This window comes from Coptis chinensis, chromosome 6 (genome assembly GCF_015680905.1).
Source record: "Coptis chinensis isolate HL-2020 chromosome 6, ASM1568090v1, whole genome shotgun sequence".
NCBI lineage: Eukaryota > Viridiplantae > Streptophyta > Magnoliopsida > Ranunculales > Ranunculaceae > Coptis > Coptis chinensis.
The window spans coordinates 81207374-81233495 of NC_141461.1; the positions used below are offsets into that span (position 1 = coordinate 81207374).

General features: G+C 36.3%; 2 protein-coding genes across 2 annotated transcripts; one reads left to right on the plus strand and one right to left on the minus strand.

Moving 5' to 3' along the window:
* Positions 1 to 255: 255 nt before the first annotated feature.
* LOC147494762 (expansin-A18-like) lies at positions 256 to 2225 on the minus strand. Its single transcript, XM_086565894.1, has 3 exons — positions 1823 to 2225; positions 1327 to 1642; positions 256 to 965 (listed from the first exon to the last, which is right to left on the minus strand). The coding sequence occupies exons 1-3, from the start codon at positions 1995 to 1997 to the stop codon at positions 653 to 655; spliced, it is 804 nt and encodes a 267-aa protein (XP_086422020.1). The 5' UTR covers positions 1998 to 2225; the 3' UTR covers positions 256 to 652.
* Positions 2226 to 2704: 479 nt separating this feature from the next.
* On the plus strand, positions 2705 to 10985 carry SAP18 (SIN3 associated polypeptide P18). The gene is made up of 6 exons (XM_086569260.1): positions 2705 to 2926; positions 3075 to 3107; positions 10192 to 10302; positions 10384 to 10479; positions 10629 to 10697; positions 10777 to 10985. The coding sequence occupies exons 1-6, from the start codon at positions 2741 to 2743 to the stop codon at positions 10807 to 10809; spliced, it is 528 nt and encodes a 175-aa protein (XP_086425386.1). The 5' UTR covers positions 2705 to 2740; the 3' UTR covers positions 10810 to 10985.
* Positions 10986 to 26122: the final 15137 nt, after the last annotated feature.

Consider the following 26122-nt stretch of genomic DNA (forward strand, 5'->3'; position numbering starts at 1 on the left):
TAAAAGGTAAGTTTTGTAGGTAATGATAAAAGAAATTAATCTTCAATTCGAGACATGGTAACAATGTTAAGTTGGATATGATCAAACCCCATAAAAACTAAATAGAACATTAATTGCCAATGATTAGACAATTGTTGATTAAGTTGTTAATACAAATATCAAATTTGAAAATAAAGTTGAATGGGGAAATCAAGATGAGAAATTTTAAAGATGAAAATTTCAGCTAGATAGAGAAGAAGATGAATTAGCCGTAGGATTGATCTCGAATGACACAAAAGAGATCACAACAAATAATAATTTTTTTGCTTTGATTAAATCATAGCCATTGATTTTTTTCCATGAGATCTTGACACGTGTATATCACTAACTCCCCCTTTGGTCTTGGGAAGTCAAGGGGGTATTCAGGTAATTTTAGACTCAGAAGGATACTTAGGACATTTCACATGACTCAAACAGCAAGATCACAGTCAACACCGGTTGACTCGGTCCTGCTGTGAGTGTTAGGGGGGACTGTAAAATGACAAAATGCGTTTTCTCTTTACTTTATGTTTGGCTTAATTTTCACCATTGCTGGCATCAGATAATATTAAAACGACAGCTAGAAACAAAAAAGGTAGTTGTGCAACTCTGAGAAGAGATGGGTTCTATGGAGTCAGAGAAAGTTCACTGGAGTCTTGTAAGATAATCCAACATTCCAGTTTGAAGGGGCGACATTATATGCTACAATAGTCTGCTTTGTGGTGTAAGAAGTGAGCTTGAAAGAAAGAGCTTGTCCTCCTAGTCTTGTAAATGTTTGGTATGATGCTCCCCAGTTATGACTCATACTTATCCACCCAGTTTTGCTCCCTTTCACCCACATGGTTGCTACATCTCCTCCTCCTCCCACATTCATCACGTACACCAGCAACCAGTATCCATTCCCTTGGAAGGAAAATTGAAGTCCACCTCTCTTCATACAGGGTACTCTGTGATGAAGACAATACGAAACCATTTGTTATTATCAGGAGTTAAGAAGACACGGACTATTTTAGAATGACTAACACACTGTGACCAACACATACACAACACACAAAAACCATGATTCACTAGAAACTATAGGTTTTTCTGGTTTTTCTTTAATCTATTTTGTCAAAACAATCTATGTCGCTGATTATTTGTATGCTGATTAGATGTTACAGCCATTGGATTGTAAGTTTTAATCTGAACTTCAATTTGGTAATTGTTGCGGGAGCCAGTAGTTGCATAGTTTAGAATCAAGCTGCTGTGAGACCCTAAGATGAAACCTAGTATTTGATGAAGAGTGTAGGAAGCTTATAAAGAAATTACCTGCGGTACATAACAGGCACAATACCCGCTTTCCATTGAGCAATTTTCATAAATGCTGGCTTAGACATGTCAAAATGAGTCCTAGGTGGGTTGCACCATCCACCAGCATTAGAGTCCTCAGACCAGTTTGGTGGACAAAGATTTGTTGCAGTCACTGTGGTGAACTGCACATTACTGTAGCAAGCGGGCGCATGAACACATTTTATTTGGTAACAAGTTCCACATGCGTATCCATTGTTAAACAAGGTTGAGCTCAAGGCTGCAGTATCAGTTCCATAACCATTACTGAGCAAGTTTCCATATCCACAAGCTCCTCCTGTAATCCAAATGAAAGATATTGTTAGAAACACATCAGAAAATGCAATAGTGGGCTTGTTCATCTGGTATTAAAATCTGACGAGTTTCAAACTGAAAGGAACTGCCTCAGATGAGTTTAGATCCAATGTGTTAGATGTTGAATATAGTCTAGTGAAATATAATTCGATCAGATACATACCCATTGTCGAGGAGGCACTCTCATCGCCGTAGAACGTAGCATGGGCTTGATACCATGCACTTGGTTGGAAACGATTTAATGGAGGCACTGCTGCAGTTGGTTTCATGATTATCATCCATATTAGGTTCATCAAGAATAAGAAGCAAAGACTCCTTGAAAGGGAAGAAGCAGCCATGCTCGATCTTGGGACTTATTAGGTGACTCTTTGTAGACTCACAACCAGATGATGCCTAGCTACCCAGTTGTTCATGTTAACCTTATATACTGTACTGTCAAACAATCATATCTCTTTAGTTTTAAAACTAACTCCTTCCATGAATTAGTAGTCTGCCTCACGTTTACAGACCATTGAAGTCAACTAATTAATGAACTTAAGAAAATGGTAGTTATGTACATGTACATATGTTAACCACATTAGTTCCTCCAATATATGTGCCTACAACATAATGGACTCAGCTGCGAACATATGAGCCAATATTTTACATATTTCAGACCATAAATTTGCAAAAAAAAAAACATCACGGACAACATTTTTTTTTTATCGAGGTATAATGATTGTCGATAACAACAATCAATTAAGGCCACTAATTAATAGAGAATGAAATTGCTAATTTGTGTGGTTGCATACGTAAATAAGTGGGCAGCAAGCCAGCAACAAAGTAATGGACTTGTTTTGGCTATTAAATAATGTGTCGGTTTGAGATATATGAGGTAACCACGTAGTTTTTGTTTAAGAAGTGGTGCAACCTAACAAACAATGCGGGACCCATTTGATGGCCAAACTTTGGAGTAAAGTCCAACTACATTAGTGTGGGCTTTTGTACCGGCCCAAACAGATATTTGGGCCTTGAGGTGGTATAAATAAGACAAAGAAATAGTCATAACAGAAACAAGGTTTTGAGACTGAAGAAAAAAAAAATGGCAGCAGTGAGCGAACCCCAAAGAGAGAGAGAGAGAGAAAGAGAAAAGAGAGTACTCCCACCAGCACCACCAATTTCAGAAAGAGGAGGACATCCTCCTCCTCATTATTACCAACCTAGAGGTGGAGGTGGTGGACCTCCTCCACCTCCTCGTCCTCGTTTCGAACCTGTTGACCGTGAAAAGGTATCACACAATAAAAATTCGACTTAGGGTTTTATATTAAAACATATTAAACTGCTTTTTTTTCTTAAACCCATATGTTTGTTTTGCAAGTTGGGTTTTTTAGTGATACATGTTGATAATGTTTTTGTATGTTTGTGGTTGAATGCAGACATGCCCGTTGCTGCTTCGTGTTTTTACAAGGGTATGAATTCTACTTGCCTACTCATTAGTTTTGTATCACTATTTATTCTTGCACATTATTTACTGTCTTCCTTTCTTATGATGAAAAGTGTATCATTTAACTGTGATATTCTGTAAGGGAGGGCATTATATATTTGGAAAATGGGATTTATGTGATGACCTATTCGGTGAAAACAGTAAATAGAAGAATTTCTTGGTAAAGTTATCTATAATTAACATTTTCCAATTGGTCTATTATGACTTTTACTCTTGTAGTAAAATGTTCGAAGTAGGTGCCATAGTGTGTATACGACTTCCATTTTTTCAATGTTAAAGGGCATGTCCATGTTGGGTCGAATGTGTTTCATCTCGTATCTGGGTTTCTTTAAATGGACTGTATATTATCATATCTTAGCAACTTATAGTGTAAATTTTGTTTAATCAGAGTTAAGTGTAGAGTGTAGGAAATCCTTTCTGAAGAAAAAGTGCATTTTTTTTCCCCTAATGGTGGAACACTGTATTGGCTTCGTGACTATTTACCCTTTGGCATTATACTTGGTGAGACTTGGAGAAAAAATTTGCTCCTTGGCTGCTTTGCTCCTTGTATCATTGGCCGATTTCACAATTTGACACGTGTAAGATCTTTTAAGAAGTCAGTCAATGCATTAACTGGAAACCACGAGGAAAGATAACAAAAGTAAATCTATTCGTTCTCATCACTTTGTTTCCTATGTTTCTACTTTTCATGCCTAGTTGTGTATTAGATCATAACTCTTTCTTCTTCTTCTTTTTTCAATAAATGTATTAAGCCATAACTAAAATAAGAAGATTGATGGTTATCTTATATATCCTAGATTTTAGAGTGTCCTTTATCAGGCTTAAGAGGAAATATCCCTCTGCCTCGTAAGAAATTGAAGAAGACACATTGATTTAGTTTAGTTGTTCAAAATATTGAATTTCAATTTTGGTGGTGATGCAAAACAGGATTTGAACAAGAAGTCGTCTTAAATCATGTCATAGAGTTGTGACGTTGATCACCAAGATCTTTTCCAACTCTGACTGTTACACGAGATCAATAAAAAGGTTGAAGTCATGATTGTGTCTTCTTAGTTGGGAATCGCTTGGCCTTTGATTAACATATGTTTCAGAATAATGGGTACGAGTGATGATTCTGGATATGAAAAAGACGAAGTGAGAACAAATTTTTGAGGTTGCTTTATTGTTACTTCCTCACAATTTCTCTCTCTCTCTCTCCTGTTTTCTCTTCCAATTTCCGGTTAATCCACTAGCTGGCTTCTTAAAAAGGTTGCCACATGTTACATTCTAAATGGCCAATGACACAAGGAGCAAAAAGGCCAAGGAGCAAACTTTTTTCTCATGACACTTGTGAGTGGTGTAAACTTGATTACAGCTCCCTGCATCAAAGCTGTATGCTTTAGTTTAGGCTGACTGATTTCTCTTGAAAATAATGATTTTATGTCTTCGGAAGAGTTGAAACTTGAATACCCAAATTTTATAGAGATTATAAAAATGTCCTGAGTCCAAGATAATGGAGTAAGGTGGATGGTGGGGTGAGCAACGGTGAACGGGATGTATCTGAATTAGAGTTGCAAATGTGGACCAATGCCCAAAAATTATCATGATTGATATGTTATGGAATGGAATGGAAAGTATGGCAGAAAATCGGGTTGGGTATGCCCAAAAATTGATCAGTCCACCACCCGAATACTCTAGGTTTGGTATTAAATGTATATCTGTTTAGGGTAATCGGGTTGGGTTTCAAGTTCAAAATCATAACCCTGGCACGTTCGGATTCATATATGATAATGTGAGTAAATTCCGATTACTCATTACATCAAATTTAAGTTGGAGTGTTTGACTATTATTATTTAATAAAATGAACATTCATATAATAACATTCATTGACAGCAAGACCCTCAATTCCAACCCAGTTGACGTCCTCATCTTCCAAAACTCCTCAATTCTCAATTCCTCATCTATTTGGTTAGTCCTTCTCTTCCAAGACTCCTCAATTCTCAATTCCTCATCTATTTGATTAGTCCTTCTCTTCCAAGACTCCTCAATTCTCAATTCCTCATCTATTTGGTTAGTCCTTCTCTTCCAAACCTCCAAGATCATCATCCCTAAGGCCAAGAACAACATAATATTCCAACTTTCTTGATTTCTTGGATGGGTTACTGAGTTCTTATTCTTATTGTAGTTTAAAATCTTGTTTTTCTAGATTTCTTTATGACCATAAATCGGGTTTCTAAAATACTAGCCGCGTTCAGATTCTGGTTTGCTACAATCCTACCCGTACCCGATCTGTTTCCTGCCCTAAATTTAAGGTGTGCAGTGGCCTATTGGTCAAGACTCAGGAGATTGGCCACAATTGGGTCCGATTCCCTCCTTGTGATAAAGGGAATTTAAGGATTATTGGAATCAAGTTCTAACTATCAAAAAGAAAGATATATTACATGGAATTTTAGAATAGCGTGTGGAACATTAGCAGGATAGAAATTCTAAATTTTAGTGTTAGATCTTTGGGTTGCCCTAAATTTAAGGTGTGCAGTGGCCTATTGGTCAAGACTCAGGAGGTTGGCCACAATTGGGTCCGATTCCCTCCTTGTTGATAAGGGGAATTTAAGGATTATTGGAATCAAGTTCTAACTATCAAAAAGAAAGATATATTACATGGAATTTTAAAACAGCGTGGGGAACATTAGCAGGATAGAAATTCTAAATTTTAGTGTTAGATCTTTGGGTTGTAAAGTTGGTTGTCTTCCGTTGGGTTTTCTTGGGTTGCCTCTGGTGCGAAATGTTGAGATATACGAGTGTGGTGGTGTAGGGTCTGGTTGTGGAATGTAATTCAAGACTGGCCACTGGGAAAAGGAAATTTGTCCAAGAGTGGAAGAGTAACACTTATAAAGAGTAACATTTATAGGAGATACCATCTTATATCGTGGGATACAGTGTGCACAAACTAAAAGAAACAAAAATTGCATTGTTTAGGAACTAGATTATTTTATTTGCCAAGGAGTCTTGTTTATGGAAGGAAGATGTCATTACCAAATATGGACTGGAGAACATGGGTTGGTTTCCTGAGCTGGTTTTAGAGACATATGGATGCGGGTTATGGAGAGGGATAATGAATAACAAGGAACAATTTTCGAAGTTATGCAAATTCAAGTTAGGAAACGCCACTAGAGTGAGATTTTGGGATGATGCATGGATTGGGTAGAAACCTGTGAAGGTGGACTTTGAGGGTATCTATAACATTTCCCGGAGTAAAAATGGTATAGTTAAGGATATTGTGGTGGGGCTGGAAGCCTGGAAACAACATTCTTGGGATTTTCATCTATGTTGCCTGCTTAATGATTAGGATCACTGGCTGATTTGTTGGTGTTGCTTGAATCTGTGTCAATCACCAATCACGGTGATATTTTGGTGGGTAGGATATAAAAGTAGATTCAGGGTTGGAGGCTTGAAGCTTGATCTAATGTGCTTATGAGCAAAAGGATGACTGATTAGGGATGGTTGCCATTGTATAAGGTATGGGAGAAAGGTGTCCCTTCGAAAATTTTATTTTTTATGTGGACACCTGCGTTGAGAAGAATTCTCACATGGAATAATCTAAAAAAGAAAGGGATGCAGATAGCCAACAAATGTGTGACTTGTGGGCATGCATTTCTCGGGCAGGTAGTGGATTGGCTAGAGGGCTGGACATGTGAACATTTGGCCGAATCTTGTTGAGTTGGCTGTTCCAACTTCCACACACTGTGTTGGTGCATTAGAGGTAGAGGAATCCCAGGGATTTTGACGAAAAGTTTAACAGCATTAAATATTGTCTGTGGAGTGGGTTTAGCATGATGCTAGAATTATAGGGGTGGGTTTTCATCAATTGATATCTGGGTGGGAAAGCATAATAAAGGGGTGATGATGCATTTGTGGTATCTAACTTAGTCTCCCACTAAGTCATGGTGTGATGTAATGTTTTCTCATTATCATATATAAATATTGTTTTACTGTTAAAAAGAATGTTAGATCTTCAGCTATGTTACATGGACATGCCATATTTTGAAAATAATTTGTGTCGGATACGTATCCACATGTCAATGTCAGACACATATTGCTTGTGATATTCTTCACATTTTGATATTTTGCCGTGTCAGACACTTCATATCTGTGTCGGATACGGATACGGATATGGATACACCTATCCGTGTCAATGTAATTTAGATCTTTTACATTTCATTTTGGGACAAGTTGACAAATGTTTAGTGTGACCCTGTGGTCATATGATTGTAGAATTAGGCTTTCAAAGATGAGCTAGCACCATAGCGTTGGTTGTTCTCCAAGTTCTCTTTAGAAGGGATGAAAACCTACATGGAAACATAATATCATATTGATTTTGGGGAGAAACTTTTGTTTCAGATGGTTGTACTCCAAACCTAATGGTGAGTGATTATACAAGGAAGTTCTATGAACTCGGTATTACATAATAAATTACAAAAGATGAAAGGATCTGTTTCGTTTTGGAGGCAAATGAAAGATGAAAAGGGTATATTGATTTTCTTAACTACATTTTAGAAGAGTAAAACTGGAGATGAGTCAAAGCTGACTTCTAAAAGGAGAATATGGCAATCGGGTACAAGCCCAGATTGAGCTACAAAGAGAGATGGTCCACCTAGCCAGCAGCAAGTATATGGTCCACACTGATTCTCTGGGGTCTTACTAGGTTCAAAGTTCTAGACATTTAAGCCTTTAAATTATAAAGACAAATCTAAATGGAAGCTGTTGAAAACATCATTTGAAGGCTACATGCCACGTATGTTGCAGATAGGTCATTATGCAATATGAATTCCAATTATTCAACTCCTACTAAGAATCTGCACATTAGATTTGATAGGTTGATAGATCCAACCAAGAAAAAGTCAGTAAGTGGAGAATGGAGAAGTTTCGTAGGACTTTGAAGTTTTTTTACTTGTCTAATTAGAAACGATGAAAAGTCGGGATCAGGTCTCATCCTCTCCACAAGTAAGCACTTTTACCAGTCAAGAAAAAGCTCGTGCTAGCAAAATGTCTCGCTATTACCAGACTGCATCTCTACAGAATAACAATAATATATATATATATATATATATATATATATATATTAGAAGCAATTAAGGTCGTGTAATGTGCTTTGGGTACCATTATGTTGAGGCAACTACAGGGATATTATTTAATGTAAGATACTATCAGTACTTGCGTGCCTCCTTTCGCCTGAATTTTGCCTCGAAGTCCAATATCTTCTAAGATTGTTTGAGGGCACTCGGCAGGTAGTATACCAAATAAGAGTATATTAAATAACTCAGATAGCATGTGCTAAGGTATGGCGTTTTTCTATGAAAAGTGATAGAGAGGAGTCTCTGGGAGTTGGGGCTCTTTGGAAAGTTTTTGTTTATTGAGCATGGCCCATTGCTTTTAGATCCTTGATAAGTCTCCAGACAAGCTTTTCTGAGGATCTGTGTGAACAGTGCCTAGGCCACTGAGACATTTGGATTGTAGATCTTGGTTAGGTGGTGGGTTTTTTTTGGCAGTGTATTCTTTCTGGCTTCAGAAATAATTCACATTTATGGAGTTCAGGTTTGCACAAGTAATCGCTGGTAGAGCAAAGACTGACATTTGATATGGTGGTATAGTTGTAGTGAGTGCTTTCATAAGAATGACATTTCCTGCTTGTGAAAGAAACTTGGATCTGCATCCATTCTTTGTATTATACTATTATTGAGGTTGAAGTTCCATGGAATCTTCTTTACTGCTTCTACTAAGAACCAGTGAGGCAAACAGCTATTCATCCGAGGTGATTTTTTTGTTTATCTTGATTATTATGCTGTTAATCTCTGGTGCTTTGGCTCAGATTCTTGTGAAAGAAAATACCAGATTTGAAATAGAGATTTCTCTCTTGCGAGACTGGTTTGACTGTTTCCAGGGTATCTCTGAGTTGGTTACTCCTCTAAATTTACCGTGCAAAAAGTAGAACAGACAGGTCCGGGAGGAGGGGAGGGATACTCCGTTCAGTCACTTTGTAATCAGATACCACTGTTTTTAAATTTTTGCCCAGTAAAGTCAGATAGCACCGTTTGATAGGTTATTTGGTTCTTGTGTTGTTTTACTTTTGTAGTGGCTGCTTGTTTTTCTTCCTCTGTTATCTTGGTTAGTTGTTGTTATGTAGAATATATCATCCTGCAACATTTCTGATTATTAGTTTATTATCCAAAGAAAATTTGAAGTATTATACAATCATTGCTATGTCGACAAATTACAATTAAAGAGATTGTTAAAGAACCCACTACTCTTTAAGGTTTCTGCAACAAATCCGCACTCTTCTAAAAGTGTAGTTGCAAGGAAGTGGGCTCACTAGTGCTAATTTGATTGTGTTGGTTGAGAAAATTCTACCCCACATGTAGGTCTATCCCACCTATATTCCATCCTTTACCTTCTTAGTATTCTTCCATCATCTGATGCAACTATAATAAAGAATTACACATATAAAGGACCGGTTGCAACATCTAGTGGTTGTTCATTCTCGATGAAAAGTCAACCTCCGTCCAAGCAGAGAGACTGCACATACTCTGGAATGTCAACTTCCGTAAGCTACACATCAAAATAAGAAAAGATCTGAGAGTAAGAACCATCCATTATCGTTGTATCATGTGTTCCAATTACAGATTAAGATCATGTGTTCCAATTACAGTTTTAGATCTAGGCACAATGTTACTTGTTGACACTGCAGAGTGTGCATCCATTCAGGTTGCTTTTGTAAGCTACTCTCATGAAAAACAAACAAACATGTAAGAAATGATACTGAACTATCTTAAAAGAATATAGTCCCATTTTTGCTTGGTGTAGTTTCAGTATTTAAGGCCAGAAAACACTGCCAATGGGCTACATATATGGGTTATGCACAATGTTGAAAAAGAGATCACCTAGAATTTGGAAGTACAAATTTTAGTTTTTTATTTAAATTACCATCTTTGTCTGCTATAATTTCTTGATGGTGATTGAATACTTGTCTGGAGATAGACTATGCTCTGATTTGCTCTATGCTTTTCACTCCACAGGTTGGAACTCATCATACTGCAGAAGACTTCGCAATTAGAGGCAAGGAGCCTAAGGAAGAGGTCCAAATTTATACATGGAAAGATGCGACTCTTCGGGAGTTAACTGAGCTGGTATGAAAAACTTTTTTTCCCTTCCAATCTTCACTCAAATGTTGAAAGATTTTGTATATTATTTCATAGTTGTCTTTTTAGGTCAAAGAAGTAGATCCTGCAGCAAGGAGAAGAGATGCAAAGCTGTCATTTGCATTTGTCTATCCTGATAAACATGGTCGTTATGTGCTGAGACAGGTAGAATACGATATTATATTTGTGCATGTATTTACAGATTGAGAAGTGGATATTATTATCAAATACGTATGGACTTGCACAGAAAGCACTCCTAGACGTGGATATCTGCAACAAATAACTTTGTGATTTTTTATTTACCTTTTTAACAGGTTGGAGTGACCCATTCAAGCGGGAGAAGAATTGATGACGGCAGGGCATTGGCTGATCTCAACTTCCAGGTATATGCCACGTGCTCTTGGTCCCCACATTATGTTAAAAATTTCATGCTACTGATATATTCTTTTTGCATTTCCGAAGATTGGGGATTACTTGGATGTGGCGATTATTTGAAGTAGACCGCTGGAAACGCGATGTTTTAATGACAGTCTGATTTGGTTTGTTGGTAGCACTCAAGAAATCTAGATGTTGTAGGTTGTTTTCCTTGTTACGAATATTTGGGCATATGATTATGCGACTGTATGTTAGTTTCATCTTCATTAATATTTTGAGATTGTTCTTAGTTTGTACAGGATGATTTCGCCATCATTGCTATCACAGTATCACTAGCAAAATGCACGTGCACTTTTAAAATATGAAAAGCATTGATAGTGACTGAAAATGGAAGAAAAAACAACCGATGTCAGATATTTCAAGTGAATACTCTGATAGTCCTAAAATATATTTTGGTAAAACTCTATTAGCAACATTTCAATCACCAAAGTTGAGTAGATGGGCTCATATGGAACCATCTCCACAATCACATATATGTCGTATAGAATGTTTCGAAGTCCAACCTATGAAAGCCAGTGTATAGCATAGTACAAAATATCAAGATTCATATTGAAAAAAAAAAAAAAAAAAAAAAAGAAACAAAATATTAGGATATGAGTGTTTATTGATACTCAATTTTTCGATATATATATCGTGGATATATTCCTCTTTTTGGGGATATTTTACATTGTTTGATATGCAAATATCGTAGATATATCTAAAATATTGACAAATATCTACAATATATCTAAAATATCGATAAATATCGTAGACACTGTAGATATTTTTAATATATTTGAAATATAATGGTAAATATTAAATAAAATTGTTATCTATATAAATATCCCCAAATATTGCAATATATCCTAAAATATCATAAATATCATTGAAATATTACCGATATTTACAGTTGTATATATCTCTAAACTTATTGCGATATTTATATATTTTTTGCTAAAATCTCAATATTTATCATGATATTTTGCGATATTTTGTACTATGGTGTATTGTGCCCTTCAGGTGTGACTGAGTTGTGGTTTAGTTGAATTCATATGAATTTATCAAAAGAGCTGTGTTACTTAACATGGCAAAGTAACACACTACTTTGCCATCATTGCTGAATTTATCAAAAGAGCTGAGTCCAATGGCTCTCTATCCCTTTAAAAGTAGTGTTAAAATCAATAAAATAGAACTAAAGTCAACAAAATAGAGCTAAAGTCAACATATTTTACTCTCTATCATTATTTTTCTATGTATATATACAAAGGATTTTTTTCTCTTATCTTCATTTTTTACTCTATATATAGAGAGTAGAGAAAAATAAAATGATAGAGAGAGTAGAATCCTTTGTATATATAAAGAGGAAATTAATGATAGAGAGTAAAATCTGTTGACTTTAGCTCTACTTTTAAAGGGATAGGGAGCCATTGGACTCGGCCTACTTTTGCGACTCACTACTTAGATAACGTTGATTTGCAATGAGATACACACAGATGCGTATTTTGATGTAAATCAACGTTTATTAAGTTAGTCACAATTAAAATAAAATTGATGTATCGTTCCTAGAATTCAATTCAATGTGAAGTAAATTTATCAAATAAAATCACAAAAAACTTTGCTAGATATCACAATTTCTTAGGAGAAATAAATATATCCATAGAGAATATGCACGAGAGATTTGAATGAAACATGTGTAATCATGAAGCTTGTTGCGTTGGGAGAAGAGGTGGAGATCGAGAAGACATGGTGCCACATGCATACTATTTTGTTGTATGTGGACAACTTGGTGAATTGATTGGGTAAGCAAGAGAATTCGGTGGAGTTATGGAAGACCGTAATTTAAATATTTAAATCTTAACATTATAAGATTACTCATATATTTAATGTAAAATTTCACCAACTAACAATACAATGGTTTAGTTTTTCTCAATTTTCGTTAAAATTTTGTGTTGTTTATGATAAGAGTGATTTGTGCTAAGAGTGATGTGATTCAAACACAACACAAAACTCACATTTAAATCAATACATTGCTCACAAAATCGTGTTAATATATAATTCTAGTAAGGGTTTGTACTCATACCTAAACACTAGAGTATGTATGACTACGGTGTTGAAATTGATTATAAGGAAATCTATGTGAGAATATTTTTATGGGAAGATTTTATACTACCTTTTAAATTATGAGGTTTAATTCTTCTATGCGCATAACCTCCGATGCGTTTCAATGTGCATCAATCTCAGCCACACATCTTGATTTTGTTAGAAAAACCAAATTTTAAAGCAAACTTGTTAACGGGAGAAACTGGTTTGCACAATTAATAATTAAGTATATGAAATACCGAATTTACCCATGTATACTAATCCAACAAAAAAGGAAAAAATAACCCTCGAAAGAAAGAGAAGCAAAAATGAAAACACTTGCGCACCAATCTCTCACACTCTTTTGGGCTAGTTATGATTTCTCCATTGAACTCTCTCTTCTCTAATGTTTTCCTCTCTCACTCTCAATTACAAAAATTTTAAAATCAGTTTCTATCTCCCAAGACAAAAATCTCCTGCATTTCAAACTTTGAACATTTCTCTCTCTCAATTACCGCTTGACTATTCGTATTTCTTTCTTTATGAAATTCTAAAATGGAATTATAGGACTGTCCATGGCGGAACTATTGTGCTATGATTGCTATCTATCCAAGGGAAGGCATTTTGAAATGGAGATCAAAGCCAGATGTTGGAGAATAAAGAGTTAGAGGAAGCTAAATATTTAGGACAGTGTGGAGATGATTTGTACATACATTGAAAGTTAGTTAAGTGTCAAGCCATTTTAGAGAGTGTAGTAGCAACAACAGGGGAACTCGATTTGTATTGAAGCAGTCAAGCAGACTCAACAGCAGCAGTACAGGCTTATGGGTTGGTTAGATTCCATTGAGACTCTATGCCAAATGGAGAGCGTGTTTGGACATATTCAAATGACTATTATCACTCACACATCCTGCAAAGAATAGAGCTACCTTACAACCTGGTGCTTTTGAGTTGCATATTGACAAGCCGCCTTGGATGCTCAGACGGGAGAGCTTTTGTAATAGCTGATGTAAGGACGTGTTATTCCCTGTAAATAACATTGTCTAAATTTTGTTTTGAAATGTTAGCCTGAACTTTAGTATCTAACAGTAGCAATGAACCGGGTCTTCATTTTGAAGATAGTATATCTGAACACATTTACAGGGAATAGGAGCTGCTAATATTTGCTTGTACTTTAAACTTTTTGCTTTTATATGTGCTCGACTCTCGTGCTCATTGCTTGTAAATTAGTTATACTTGAATAAGTTTTTTTATGAAACATTTACATCCTCTATAGTAATTTTTAACAAATATGTATCTCAATCAGCTTTGATTTGCAATTCAATCCCAACTTCAGTGTTGTTCAAATGTCACTATTTGAAGGTAGATATAATTTTTTCATTTTGTTTTTTTTTTTTTTTTTTTTTTTTGAGGAAAAGTGAGCAGTTTGTTTCATCAAGAAAACTTAAGAGTTAAACCAAACAGGGTTTTTAAGAATAATTTACATATGTTTTGTACTCTAGTTTGTAGTATTCTCCAGTTCTTGCTTACTGTAGGGGAGCTGAGGACTGAAAACTTGAGATAAAATATTTTTGGTTTAGAACTCCATTCTATTATATGGAGACACGTTGGTAGACCAGTCGATGTGCAAGAGAGAGAGAGGTGTGGTTTTCTCAGTTTCTAATACAGTAGGAAGGTTAGGCTTGGGAAACTTTTGTCGAAAACAACATTGATGCTGGAGAGAGAAGGAAATCGTTGTATTTATTACATTGACTGGTGTAATTTAGTTAGCTACTATGCTTGCCCTTGCACCATCGTTGATCATATGGTGGCAAAGTAACCCATTTGCCTTCTGATTGTAGTGGCTTCAGCACAATGCATGGACAACACCATCAGTTAACCCCAGTACAAATTGATAAGGATCACCTGCTAATTAATCAATTAAATAACAATACAATCCTTTACAAGTGCAGAACAATGTCGAGAGTGTACAACAAACTGAGTTAAACAAGTTAAGTTGTTCAGGCCATAGAAACTGTATCTCTTTTAGATTCAAACAAACAAATTGAATAATAATACAAACCTTTAGAAGACTAATCAAAGAATGCAAATATTGTTTCATCAACTGTAATTTCTGGAGTTTGAGGTTTTTTGTTGCACACAACTGAAGCCATAGAAGATGTCACAACAACCACCCTCTTAACAGATGGAACATGTTTTTGCACAAGAACTAAGAACATTAAGTGTTCCCTTCACCGCAGGTTCAATCAGTTTGGCCTGTAACATGGAAATATACACGAGCTATTATACATATTCAGAAGACAATAAAACACGTAAGAGGAAAATACCATCAAAAACATAGCTAGGACTAAGAACTTTCGATAAATTGAACAAAATAAATACAAGGCATAAATTATAAAATTATAAATGTGTGCGAGGGGAACTGGGTAATCAGTTGAAAACAATTTATACTAGTGATGCCCCATAAAAATACAACTCATTAGAGTATTTCTACATACATACCCAAAACACTAGAAAAATATACATATTGTAAAGAGAAAAATGGAAAAATATAATAAGTTTTAATATAGTCAAAAGCAAAAGAGGTATTTTCTCATCTTAGTTCACCATTTACCACTATTTATTTGTCTTATATTAATGGTCTTTATTTATTTTTGTTATCTTTTATGCACTTCATGCAATAAATTAACCTCAACACTGATACTTTATACTTTTTGGTGAATGTTAAATAGTCATGCCATGTTTGTATTGGAGAAATGGAAGATATGAGAAAGAAAAATCCTTTTTGGAAGTATACCTTATCAGCTCCCAAATGTGTGTTTTATTATCCGTATATTGCTGCATTACAACCTTTTTTACACTTAACGAAAAGATAACTTATAACTTTTATTGCCTTTTTTAGGTTAAGGAGTATTTCAAACCACTTATCATAAAAGCTGTGTCTTAGCACCAAAAGGAGCCTTAATCATGCTTATTATGAAGACCGGAAGCTGCTATGAAAAAGTGCTGAAAAAGTCAAAGTCAACAGTCAAGTCAAAAGTCAAAACCCTCAATTCAGAAGACCAAAGATAGAGACCCTTATCTCAAAATATGACATTCTCCTAAAACCTACATTGGTCAAGAAGAAACCTAAAAAGCAAAAGTAAAGTGTGAGGTGTGAGGTGTCTAATTTGTAATGGAGAAGGGCAAATTTATAAAAGGCAAAAGTAGGGGTATATAACCCATAAGTAAAGGAGAGAGAAATCATCCATTGTCTTAGGATCCAAACCATTTGGTTTGTTTAATTTCTTGTCTAGTTTTTCAATTCATGTTTTTACTTTATTGTTGTTTTATTTTCTTTTAAATCAAAACTTGTTATTTACTTGTTCTTATTTCAATCTTCACTTGTTATTTACTTGTTCTTGTTTTAATCTTCAATCTCATCTTGTTGTTCTTATTTCAAGTTTTAATAAATCTTTTCTTCCATGTTTTCAAGTCATTTCAATATCAACAACTAAAGATTTCAATGTTTTTATTAGCTTAAAACCAATCTAATCCATACAAGAGACTGCCTTTCTTCTTCACATCTCCTTCACTCAAACTCTAAACAATTTAAGATGAACCTCACTTCTAAAACAAACTCTTTTAAAGTTACCACCAATATCTAAAGCATTCAAATGGCGCCGCTGTCGGGGATTGAAGGAGTGAGAGTGATTGGTTGAGAATCTAATAAGGATGCATCATTCTCATCCCTCCATTTCTATTTTTTCAATTTTTCGTCATTTTATTGTTTCTCAGTACTGATCTACTTTCTTACAAATCAGATTGTGGGACAACAAAGCTAGAAAGGAGCTGAAGACACAGCCAAAAAATGATCGAAGTTCACCGGCGCCGCGCGGGCGACCACGAGTTAGGTAGGGGGCGACCGCCTAGTCACCTCCAAAGACGTGGGTCCAATTTTTTGGCAGCTCAGTTGATTTTTGATGAATAGTGGCACACCGAACCCAAATTTTGTAATATAGTAGGAGAAGTCAGTGGAACTTGTTTGTAATAGTTAAAGATAAAAAGAAACACAAAAAAAAAAAAAAAAAATTAGGAAAAATTGGTTTTTGATTGATTCTCTATGATGAACATGAGTTAAACTTGGTTTAAGTTATATACTTACCAAGATATTAGAGTTTTAATTGTCTTGGGAACTTCAAGTGTGTGAGAAAGTTGTGAATCATAGCTCACATACTATGAATCAACTTGGTAATCAACACTCTAAGTCCATTTGACTCTAGTTAATCTAGGTTATCAATCTTAAACTAGTTAATATATTAGATTAGTATAATATTAGTTTAGTTTTAAGTTTGGGCCTTGAAGGCAAAGTTGTATAAATTGTCAAAAACCCAACTTGTGGCCTTTTTAAGTGGGCCTTTATTGTAACTTAATTAAAACAAGGTAAAGCTCGAAAGGTTGGGCCTGATTCTCAGATCACGCGCCAACCGATGTCGCCTTCTCCTCAAGCAAGGTGTAAGCACGGCTTGAGAGGTAAATTCTAAACCTCCTTGAAGCCCAAGTAAGAGGATACCTTGTGTGTTTAAGCATGCTTACGTGATTGTTTGAAATTTAATTTCCGCACTGCAATTTACAGTTGCGCATAAGGCTGAACCCGAGCCACTTAACAACCATTGGGAAGTCATTACCCAATGTAGGTAAATTGGATGTTGCTTAATTCTTGAAAGCCCTAGACCAAAAAAATTAATTAAAATCAATCAACTAGAGCCCAAAATAGTCACGCTCCTCCAGAAAAGGACAAAAATATAACCACGAGGATTTAGAGTAATCAGTTACCAGATTTTGGTGGACCAACTACCTTCCTCACTCTCCTCCCCCCAGATTCATCGTGAGTGAGATTCTTGGTAGCACACCATTTAGTAAAGTGACTGCCTACTCTTTTGAGACGTGTAGTAGAGTCATCCTAGTCTCGCGCCCAATTGTTCCCCTGAACAGGGCATAGTAAATTATAGACTAAAGTAAATATTTTCAAAAATTCAAAAAAATGAATTTCTACTGTTTGTGCATCATCATTGATTGAGCATTCATGTCTTATCAATATGCATCGCAACCATCATGGAATTACAATGCAAACCCATAACTTAGTTCTTTTTACGGTAGTCCTTACCACTGGTTATCTCATTATCCATCATATACTGAATTCGAGTCTACTACGGGAAATTCTTACAATTATGAACCTCAATTTTCAAACTTCCCTAATATTCCATACACTCAAGAGTTTTCCAGTCATGCCGACAATTCATGGAGTTCCACCACAAATAGTCAACCGCCATTCATATATCCACCTGCTCAGTCAGAGTACAGTTTCACCCAAAGCCCATTACCATTCATATAACCATCCATATCAAATTCATATTCCACTACACCATCCATCACAGACCAACTCTACTAGGAAATGGCCAAGCAAACAATATTAGCTCAACAAATAGCAATTACCTTATGTTTTCTCCAATCCGATTCAAAAGATGCGACATTTGAGACTAATACTATTCCCACCACTCCAAAACCCAACCGAAAAGAGAAACAAGGTGTTACTATAACAAAGACAATTGCTAAAGCCCATCTGGATACTCATGACCAGTTAAAAACCCATCATCCTCCACCAGACTATTGTGTGAATTCCAGATCTTATGATGACTATATGCCTAAAGTCACAATTTCTCTCACACGCCTTAATGCATCATCACCCATAAATGAGGAAACTCCGGCAGAAGAAACTCAAGAGCATGTATTGGACTCGACACATTTGGACAATGGTATTGAGAAAATTTATGAAGATCTAGTCAAAGAAGACAAAGAAATTGAAGTGTTTGGAAAAGAGGGAGTTAAATCTATGGTGGAAAGTAGATTTCAATTTAGTTTGGTCGTTCAAGACTTATCGATATAACAAATTTTTGACATCCTTACTATTACATAAATGAACCACAATCTTGTGGAAAACGCCAAAACTAGATGAAGAATTCTCTGAGTCCTCAAGATCATATGAATAACCAACACCCAACCATCACATTCCCAAGTTAACACCTCTTGAATTTTGACCTCCATTCATAAAAAAATCTACCAATTTATGAGGACTGCACCACGAAACCATTTCAAAGAAAACTCATATTCGCACTTAAGCTAATTGCCTTTGAGATGATTCATAATTTTCTAAACCTTCCCAGTAAAAAGACTTTGCCCAATACACAAACACAAGAGTCTATCATTTCAATAGTTGAGAAACCTGGTATGTCCTATTCCCTATCATCTGAGCCTCATGAAGGACATCTACTACCAACATCTCACTCTTTTGGACAATTCAAATATGACGGGTTATTACATAAGTTCCATGATGGGTTACACAAACATTCTCTTACCATTCTACATCTTACACTCCAAATGCATCATTTCATTCTGTTTAGGGGTATACGCTTTAATATGTTTTTTTATAAAGACTCCCAACTATTTCGATTATTAGTATATAGTTAACAGCATATCATCCATCTCATGCATAGTCTTGGGGAATCTGACTTAAAACGACCCCACCCCACATATAGTATTGAATATTTGACTATAAAAGACACATCGTGTTTTCTCGATGCATTCCATGGGAGTGCATCCTTAAGGTAACCGGACCACTCCACTTGGAGTGTGTGGTTGTAAGTGTCGGAACCTTAGTCCACGTATATCTCGCATTTTCTTTGTAAAACACTTTTTACTCGTCGTTTGAGTAAGTATGATCCTATGGAGCAAGTATACAATTTTCTTTTTCTTTATTTTACATTTCTTTTTCAAAATAGTTGTTTTTCTCTGTTCTCATTATAAAAGGTTCTCAATACATCAATATTCATGTTATTTTCTCCGAAAACAAAATGGGCAATGGATTCCACATTGACCAACCCTTAGAAGTATGCATTCTCCATTCTTCTAAGGGCGGTTTGAGAATCAGTTATGTGTTACTAAGGGTCGTTTATATCACCATGCATTTTCTGTCTTAGCTTAAACCATATAGATACCAATTGTCCCTTGCTCACCAACATATCATCACGCCAACCATCAAATACATTCAGACAAGGACAGGGTACCTAAAACAATCAGAACAGAGCATTGGTTCCTATCCCATTTTAACCACAACTACCAAAATCCACCAAAGAGACCTAGTTCAACCACCCACTAGTGTCCAATAAGATAAACCCTTCCACTACATCTTGCGTAATAAATCCCTCAACACACATAACTGAAGCCACAGTTTGACTGGATTGGGTTCAACAGAGAGCCGACACGAAAGTTGCCTGAGATTATCTGTTATAATTTGTTTTCAAAATATTAGCATCTAGAATCATAGTTTTTGAAGTACGAATATCTTTAAAACATCTCTCCATAGTTTTCAAAACTAGAGGATATAAAAATAAAAATTCTACACCCTAGAGTAACCAAAATGATACCGGGTCAACGTATAATTTTATCTTCTTGTCAAAACCTCTATATGGTTAGAGATACCTTTAGATTGAGAAAAACAATTACTCTAAAATTAAATAAAAAAATAAAAAAATAAACATGCATACACACACACACACACACATTTCATGTGTATGTATAGATAGTTATTTATATACTTTATATTTCTAACTTTTTAGTATAATAATAATCATGCATACATGTTAGAATTTCTGCATTTCATATATGCTTTCAAAAATACAAAAACCCAAAAAGATTTTATAATAGAATAAATATCCCTAGTATAATAAACTATGTATTTCTCGTTCTATATCAAACAACCCACGCCCCAAACTTATTTGGGGGTGGCGTATTTTCATCATGAAGAACAGAATACAAGTGTATTGCCATTTTTGCTCATGTTTCTATGGTAATCTCTTTCCTTATCTTTTCATACTTTGAGGACAAAATATAGTTCTATTTGGAGGTGGTATAGTAACATTTTGCAAAAACTAGACATTTTTTCTATAGTAGATATAATTGTATATTTCTTCCTTTCTAATTTTTTTTTCGAAAAAGATCAAAAATATTTTTCCGTTTAATATTAAAAAGTCTTGTTTTCTTTTTCTATGATGAATAAAAAGTTTAGAAATCTCATTATAGCAATAGAATAAAGATTTGTTCTTCGTACTTAGACTAATATACGTACAATAGTTTCTGCATCTTTTTCATAAATGACATGCATCAACATTTGTTTGTATATAGCAATAAGTTTCTGCAGCCAAGGTTATAACAATTAAGTTCCATATTCTGTGAGAATCTAGCCAAAAGCCTCATCTGAATGTTTATTAAGTGATGACACAAAGGATGTCCGGATAGAAAGACCACACGTCCACTTGCTTGATCACCACGTCATATCCTAAGAGAGAATTTAGGCCCTTTTTGGATCGATATAGTCAAATAAACGTTAAAAACCCAAAAATATAGTTTTCCTCTAGTTACTCTTTTTTAGCCTTCGCCCTTTTCTAAAAGCCTTTTTATTCTTCACCAAAAATTCCTAACCCATTACAACACATAATAAAAAGCTTACCCAGCTGACAAGTTAAGAACTTGATGGATATCAGAAAAAGTGAAGAGAAGACCTTGTACAAAAATAGAATAGTTATTTGCTTCAAACAAAAAAGAAAGGAAAGAAAAGAAAAGAAAGACTCATCAAAAACCAAAACTCCAAAAAAAAAATCGAATCTCCCAAAAATTCAAAATCAAAAGGAGATGATATCAGAAACAAAAGCAAAGTTAGAACTCCCAAAAATTCAAAATCATTTGGAGTCACAACGCCAAAGGGCTAAAAGAATATATCACAATTCAGAAGTAAAATAACAAAACGAGGTTCTTCTTTGGTTACAAGTATCTTGAAGACCCAGTTTTTTAACTTATTAGATTTTGTTTTTCCTTTCCTTTTTCTTTCTAAACCATCACCCTAGCCCCGTAACTCCTAATAAAAGACATTTAGCTCGATTAGGAATAGGATGGTGTGATAGTAAGTGGCAAGCGTGATCAATCGATCCCAATTTCTTTGGATGTTATTTGAGTATGTGAGGAATATAAGTGTCCGCTGCATTTGAGAGAACGAATCTTGAGTGAATCTATCAGAGAGTTGTGATTGTAACATACCCCTGTGAGAACTCACCTTAAGGAAGCTCTCCAAAAGCCTAAAAAATGACTTTGCTTTTGCATTTTATTGCTCATGTTTTGAACATTTATTTTTAGATGATTAAATTACTGTATATATGTTATTCTAAGTTCAAAGGAGCTTGTCCTTATTCATCGTTAATGAGATGTGTTTTGACCCCTACCTACGTGGCAAACGTTCATTAGTAGGGGTCTCTATTTTATTCGTTTAATCAACAGGGCTAAAACCCAATTCACAATATCATTGATCAATGTACAGGCCCATTAACTCATGTGTCTAAAGCTGAACCTTAGCCACATGGCTTGCCACTAATGTACATTAATTTATGTCCAGATTCATTTCTTATCAAAGAGATAATTATCAGTTGACAGTTATTCTATCACAATTACTCAAGCAACAAGATTATTTGAGCTACAAGGACTCTCTACTCTACCTATATAAATACCACATTATTTTTCATAAGGAACTACGTGGAAACTTTATCCCTAGAGAATAGATCTTGGGTACGTAGGCAGCCATTATTTGGTTCAGTTTCATCTCCCCCAACATCAAAATTCCTCTGTTTCTTAGTGTGTTCTTTACCATTGCTCTCGTTGTGTTGAAGCAGTTTACTGCCGAAACATAATTGCCGCTGTCTGTGGGGAATTTAGAATTCATTATCACGTGAAACAATAAAGATGGTAAGCACAAGAAGCAGACCAAATAGTCAACATATTCCTCCTGCTAATAGGAATTGCAACCCTCGAAATTCAAATCGGCCAATGCAAGAACCGTTGAACAATCAAGTTGCTCCTAGTGGTAAGATCAATTCTCAACATCCAACCGTAGCAGCGCCACCGCCACCACCACTGCTTCCGCTACCGCCACTCCTAATACGGTTGAGCGTGAGTTACAACGAGTCAAAAATTTAAAATAGAAACTTGAGAAGGAAGCTGGCAAAGAGGCAAAAGCCGATGGGACGAGGCTGCAAATTCAACAACATCGGCGACCAATGGCGGATCGCGGCCATTCCATTAGTATGGGACCGCTTGAAGATCCACTTCATCGCCCTCAACAACATGTTATTTCTCAAACACAATCAACCAGTGCACACTCTAAGAGTAATGACCCTATTACCCATACTTATGGGGAGAATCGGATTGGCGGGGATAACTACTACCCTAGACATGTTCGATCTCAAATGAAAGATTTACCTCTCCGAGAAGCAATTTCGGGGAAGACCGCCATCCGAGATATGTCCGACATGACTACTGGCGGCGACATCCCGCATCACAAAAGCAACAAAACATGGAGAAGTGGTATAATTATACCGACCACCCGCCAAGGGGTGACTACCGCCTAGACAGGTCGGGTTTCTGAGGATAGACAAAGACAATCACCGGTCGGAGCTGATCGTCGCATTACCACCAAAGATCTCTAACTCCAATAAGAGATAATGGAAGGTATCCTTCTCCACATGGGCACGAAGGCGTCCCAAATTGTTCGAGCCAATACTTTAACTCTAACGTAACAACAAATTGAAAGAGCTTATTGCAAAAGAACTTAACCATAGAGAGTCAAGAGATGTAAGAATGAAAAACTTGACAGTCAATGATGGGGTACTTGATAAGTTTTTGCTCGACATTCAGGAAGCTTACCACCATCCCGACTTCAAACAACCCGATTTTGAACTTTATGATGAGTCGAAAGGAGATCCTGGCTTGCATGTTCTATCGTTCAAAAATAAGTTGGTCTTATGGGGTGGAGATGATCCGCTCATATATAAGCTCTTTCCATCAACTCTAAAGGGAGAAGCATTACGCTAGTTTAGTGAGTTGCCTTCAAGATCAATTCACCAATACAATGAACTAGAAAATCAGTTTGTTAATCGTTTCCGCCACAATTGCAAGACGCCAAAGGATGTCGACTCACTTTTGAACATCAAGCAACAACGTGACGAAAAGTTACGTACTTTTGTTACTAGGTTCCGGAAGCAAAACAACACCGCCCATGCATTTACCGCGAAATCCGATACAAAATGCCTCCGAAAGAAGGCGCCGGAAGAAAGTATAAGAAAAACTTCATCCCAGTTGGACCGACTGACAGGGGAAGGCCGACCTCGCAGATTTGGGAAAATCGCCATCCTAGACAGTCCGTCCCGATTGGGAAAAAAGCCACTAAGAAAGTATAAGGAAAAACTTCATCCCGTTGGACCGACTTGATTGAGGGGAAGGCCGATGTAACGCCGTGATTTTTAAATCACGTATTTTTCTATTTTATTAATTAATTAAATTATTTATTTTCAAAATTCATAAGAAAAACCTCGGGATCGTGGGCTGGTTTTGGGCCCGAAGTCGGTGTTGGGCTTGGGTTTCGACCCAAGTATATAAACACTTTTTCTAAAAAATAGGGTTCCCGGAGAATAGAATATATTAAAATGGAAGCGAGCTTAAAGTCGATTTCGGAGGGTGGAAGAAAAACTCGAGAAATTTGTAGGAAGAACTGTTCATCCGGTGAGTAGCTATTTTGCTATTTCACGGATTTTTGTTTACGATATCGGGATAAATCTTGCCTAAGATTTCTGGCGATTGATAATCGTTCATTTTCCCCGTTTTATTCGGCGTTAAATTGTATTTATTAAACTCGCTCAATATCGGTTTTATCAAAGAGTTGAAGCTCGAAGTTTGAAGCTCGTGAGGCGTTAATGGCGGCGATGGGCTTTGAACTTAAATACTTTGTTTTAGTGTTCTTTGTTTAACTTTGGACCTGGTGCCTTAAAACCGTCGAAGCTCTGTAAAAGCTTGCAGTTAATTAATGGCATCACCCCGTGATCGTTTTTGTATTACGTTGATATGGTAAAACTTGTTGGGTTCGTGGGTTGATATCGGTCGAAAGGAATACGTTCATGGCTAACGATTGAAGAACTGTTTTTGGTTTAATTGGGTGTTGGTGTATTGGTTGAGTGATGTCGAGGGCTGGGAGGAAGCAATGGCGTTCTTCGCCATTCTTGTGGTGGTGTTGGGTTTTGCGTTTTGTCTTATTTTGGTATTGTTGGTTGGGATTGATGATGGATTGAAGTGGGGTAGTGTAGGGGTGTGGGGCTGCCGATTAGAGCTTGGTGGAAGTTACCCTTAATGGCGGTCGAATTTCTAGATCTAGTTTGAGGAAGATGGGGATCTAATTATTTGGGGATTTTGTTTTTAGTAAAGTTGTAAGATTTTCGATTTGGATTAAAACCGATTGGTCAAAATGGGTGGTCGATTGGAATAGTGGTGGTCGAATTTGGTGGTGGTGGAGGTGCGCGGAGGAAGGAGATGACCGGGCTTGGGCTTGGGGTGCCTCTCTTCTGGGCTTGGCCTTTTGGGCCGATTTTGTTTGGGCGGATTATTTCATTTTAGGGCGAAATTTCAATAGGGGCCAATGAAATTTCATGGTAGTTAGGGGCGAAATTTCGCTAAATTTTCGGACCACATTAGTGTGTTGGGGCGATTTTGTTTTAAGTTTGGACCGGTTCTATTTTGTTTGGTTTGGGCCCGTTTTCCTTAAGTTTTATGGACCCGGTTTAATTTAAAGTTTTCGGGCGAACTTCGGTTGTGTTTTGGGCGTTCGATATAAGTTTTTTGGGCCCGTTTCTAATATTGTTCCGAGGCGGTCCATAGGACTTAAAATAGATCCAATTGGATCGTAGAATAAATAAGTGGACTTTTAGACTTTTCGGGTTAAAAGGTTTGGGGCATGAACCATGACCTTGGCCATGAGCCCACGACGAATCATGCACCTTTCGACGCCTTAGCCATGAACTATGGCTATGACCATTTAACCCGTCGAACACCTAAAACGAATTTGACTTTAACTTGGACGGTTTGACTTTGATAGTTTGACTTTGACTTGGGCGGTTTGACTTTGACCGTTTGACTTTGACCTTTGACCATGGACGGTTGACTTTCACCTTTGACTTTGACGATGACAGTTTGACTTTGACCATGACATGTTGAGTTTGACCTTGACCATGAGGTGTTGACCTTTGACCGTTGACCGTTGACTTTGATCGTTGGCCGTTGGTAAAAATGTTGACTTTTCCAGAAATCATATGTTTGTTTATATGGATATATATAGTAATAAAATATGGTCGATATTGTATAACTTGGATGGTCATTATCTAATTAAGATTTGACGTGAGTAGTGGGT

Excerpts from the sequence above, each read along its gene's own strand:
- LOC147494762 (XM_086565894.1), bottom strand. The coding sequence starts at position 1,997 with ATGGCTGCTTCTTCCCTTTCAAGGAGTCTTTGCTTCTTATTCTTGATG. Across the intron at positions 1,643-1,822 it reads GAGTGCCTCCTCGACAATGG|GAGGAGCTTGTGGATATGGA; the intron begins GTATGTATCTGA and ends TTTGGATTACAG. Across the intron at positions 966-1,326 it reads GTGCCTGTTATGTACCGCAG|AGTACCCTGTATGAAGAGAG; the intron begins GTAATTTCTTTA and ends TCTTCATCACAG.
- SAP18 (XM_086569260.1), top strand. The coding sequence starts at position 2,741 with ATGGCAGCAGTGAGCGAACCCCAAAGAGAGAGAGAGAGAGAAAGAGAA. Across the intron at positions 10,480-10,628 it reads GTCGTTATGTGCTGAGACAG|GTTGGAGTGACCCATTCAAG; the intron begins GTAGAATACGAT and ends CCTTTTTAACAG. Across the intron at positions 10,698-10,776 it reads TGGCTGATCTCAACTTCCAG|ATTGGGGATTACTTGGATGT; the intron begins GTATATGCCACG and ends GCATTTCCGAAG.